This window comes from Daphnia pulex, chromosome 9 (assembly GCF_021134715.1).
Source record: "Daphnia pulex isolate KAP4 chromosome 9, ASM2113471v1".
Classification (NCBI taxonomy): domain Eukaryota; kingdom Metazoa; phylum Arthropoda; class Branchiopoda; order Diplostraca; family Daphniidae; genus Daphnia; species Daphnia pulex.
This window is the reverse complement of record NC_060025.1, coordinates 4308469-4312123: the sequence shown is the minus strand read 5'-3', so window position 1 is coordinate 4312123 and position 3655 is coordinate 4308469. Positions and strand designations below refer to the sequence as shown.

Genomic DNA, 3655 nt, shown 5'->3' with positions numbered 1-3655 from the left:
ACATACAACTTTGAATAGAAAATACGAGTTTCGCGTTGAAGAAGAAACCGTCGTACATTCTATCAAAGGGTCGGAAAGGAAGATAGACTGGCCAAAGATGAAGTTTCGGTGGGAGCATCTGGCGGAGTTGGATTTGCCGGAAATAAATTCGAACTTAGTTGGCGTTCTCATTGGAATGGATGTAGACGAGGCTCACCTTCGGCTAGCCACCAGGACATCACAAGAATCGGGGGCCCCAAAGGGCATTTTGACCCCGTTCGGATGGGCAGTGATTGGACGCATGCCATCATCCATTTTAAAGGGTCCAACTAAGAAGACGGAGATGCGGTGCCTTGCAGTCGGAGTCGAAAGTGCAGAGAGTGTTAGCTTTGTCAACATGGTCGAGAGTTTCTACACCACGGAAGCGTTCGGGACAACGTTGACCGAGATGAAATTATCGGAAGACGAAGCCACAGCGCTCTACATTTTGAACTCGTCCATCAAGAATACTGGCAATCGGTTCGAGGTTGGCTTGTTATGGAAACCATCGGTTGTAAAATTACCGAACAATCGGAAAGGCGCGTTCCAGCGTCTGATGTCATTGGAGAAACGGCTATTGAATAACAAGGACCTAGCCGAGCGGTATACCAACGCTATAGAAAAATACGTACACGACTGCCACGCCTGGCTGCTAGCCAGCGCAGAGCTAGAAGGAATCTAAGGTAGCGTGTGGTACCTCCCACACCACTACGTAATCAACCCCAATAAACCGAAGAAAATAAGAGTGGTATTTGACGGAGCGGCCAAATTCCAAGGTATATCATTAAATGATTGTCTTCTTCGGGGAAAGGTGTTGCTGGCCAACTTAGTAGGAGTTCTGATACGATCCAGAGAAGCACCTATTGCAGTGTCAGGAGACATTGAGGCGATGTATAATCAAGTCCGCGTACGCCAGCCCGATCAAAGCTTCAAACGTTTCTTGTGGCGGAGACCCGGCAGCTCAGAAGCACCGAAAACCTACCAAATGATGGTTCAGAGATTTAAGTTAATTTCGTCTCCAACGTCATGTTTGTATGCGCTACAGCACGCTGCAAATAATCACGACAAATTCCGGTACGTAGGAGAAATCATAAATAAAAGTTTCTACGTTGACAACTATATTGACTCGTTCGAGACGGAGGAGCTCGCTATAGAGACGGTTGCTCAAGTAACAAAAGTGTTAGCGGATGGAGGATTTAGGCTCAACCAATGGGTCTCATCGTCACGGGCAGTCCTTTCTTCGATACCTGCAAGTGAAAGAGTACACCAAACTTTGAATTTGGATCTGGATGACCTACCAGTTGAGCGCTCACTTGGTGTTTTGTGGGATTGCCAACACGACTGCTTCAAAATCGCGACCCGACAGACAGGAACAGCCCTAACGAAGCGAGAAATGCTGGCAGAAATAGCCAAAATATTCGACCCATTAGAATTTCTCCTTCCCATCACGACGTACGCCAAGGTATTGTTCCAACAAGTATGGAAGATAACGCGCCCAAAACCGAGTGATTTGTCAAAACGGGAACCGCTTCAATGGGATGAGATGCTGCCCGATCAGATGGTCAAGAAATGGGGCCTTTGGAGATCGGAGTTGTCGCATTTAGAAGACGTTCGTGTGCCGAGATGCTTCCGTGATCAACGATTCCCACTATCAACTACCCGTTTCGAGCTACATGTTTTTTGCGACGCATCAGAAGTTGCATTTGGGGCATGCTGTTATTTACGGCTGGAGTGTGAAGCAAATTTCGACGTCAAGTTTGTATTTGCCAAGTCAAGAGTTGCACCGATAAAAACTTTATCGATCCCACGTTTAGAATTACAAGCGGCCGTGTTGGCGACCCGGATTGCCGTATCCGTGAAGAAAGAATTGAGACTGCCAATCAATTCAACCCTGTTTTTGACCGACTCGGAGGTAGTGTTAAAGTGGGTAAAATCAGAGCAGCAGCGTTATTCGCAATTTGTTCACCAACGGATTTACGAAATCACGGAGACATCCAGCAATGAAGAATGGAGATTCATAAGTGGGCGCGAAAACCCAGCCGAGTATTGTAGCCATGGCCTTCGCCCAACGCAGCTGGACAATCAACACCGATGGTTTGATGGTCCACTCTTTTTACAGAGGCCAGTCAGTCAATGGGCCCATCTTGACCAACGGCAAGAGCCAACAGCAGAAGATCTAGAGGTGATGAAGGAAAGGGCCGTCTTATCAACCTCGATTCAGACCAACCCCATTGCCAATTTATTTAACGATCGATTGAGCTTAGAAGAGCTCATTTCAGCCGTCATCGATATGAAAAGAAGCACTGAATGCAAAGATCAGGAAAAGCAAGAAAAAGCATCTACCGTAGCAGAGAGGGAAGAGGCCCTGCGAACCCTCATCCAGAAAATACAAGAAGCATGCTTTGGAACGGATGTGAAAACGCTGATAGCTAGGAAGCAATTAAAGAAAACTTCGCGGTTGGTAAAGTTGACACCATTTATCGATAAAAACAAAATTCTACGTGTAGGTGGTCGATTGGAAAATGCGACGGAGCTGTATGAAAGTCGTCATCCAATAGTGCTGGACCCGGACCATCATTTATCCATCCTGCTGATCACCGAAGCCCATGTTCAGACGGCCCATGCCGGAGTGGAAAGAACTTTGGTGGAAGTGCGGGTGAAATACTGGCCGTTAAAAGGAAGGCGGGCGATTAGAAGAGTAGTAAAGAAATGCGTAGAATGCAAGATACAGCGTGTAAGACCAGCCCCACCGATGATGGCTCCACTTCCAAGGCCCAGACTTGAACCATTCCAGCCAGCTTTTGCCAGCGTCGGGCTCGACTTCTTCGGACCATACTCTGTCGTCATCGGTCGGAGAAGGGAGAAGCGATGGGCCTGCCTATTTATATGCCTAACGACCAGAGCAGTCCATCTTGAAATGGTGTACAAGATGGATACGGATTCATTTATCATGGCGTTCATTAGGTTCTCGCGCGTTCGAGGCATAACGCCAACGGAAGTCTTCAGCGATAACGGAACGAACATCACTGCTGGAGAAAAGGAGTAACGTATCGGCTTTACTAATCTAGTCAGTGATCGAAATTTACCCACCGAACTGGCCGAAAGAAAAACCCAGTGGCATTTTTCGCCGCCGTCGGCACCACACTTCGGAGGCGTCTGGGAGCGCCTGGTTCAATCTAGCAAACGAGCGATCAAGACAATTTTTGAACGAGCGAGCCGTGAACGACGAGGTTTTAGTGACAGTATTCACTGAAGTATCGGCGTTACTCAATGGACGACCCCTCACGCATGTGAGTACTGACCCTAACGACGCAAACCCGTTGACTCCGAACCACTTCCTAACGCAACCACACCAGTATTGCCCACCCGACGACGAAAGTACCTTCGAAGAAAGCGCACGGAAGCGATGGAGGCAGGCTCAATTCATCGTCCAGCAATACTGGAAACGCTGGATGCAGGAGTACGTCCTGACACTGATGGAAAGAAGAAAGTGGTTCCGCGAAAACCGAAATGCGGCAGTGGGTGATCGTGTTCTTATCATGGACGAGAAGTCAAAACGGGGAGAATGGCCGATTGGAACCATAATTAAAGTGTATCCAGATAGCGAAGGAGGACGTGTTCGACAGGCTATTGTTAA

General features: G+C 47.9%; 1 protein-coding gene across 1 annotated transcript; it reads left to right on the top strand.

Annotated features, from left to right (window-relative positions):
- Positions 1–907: 907 nt before the first annotated feature.
- On the top strand, positions 908–3064 carry LOC124202944. The gene has a single exon (XM_046599467.1). The coding sequence runs from the start codon at positions 908–910 to the stop codon at positions 3062–3064; it is 2157 nt and encodes a 718-aa protein (XP_046455423.1).
- Positions 3065–3655: the final 591 nt, after the last annotated feature.

What these genes read in the sequence shown, in the direction of transcription:
- LOC124202944 (XM_046599467.1), top strand. Translation starts at nt 908, where the DNA reads ATGTATAATCAAGTCCGCGTACGCCAGCCCGATCAAAGCTTCAAACGT.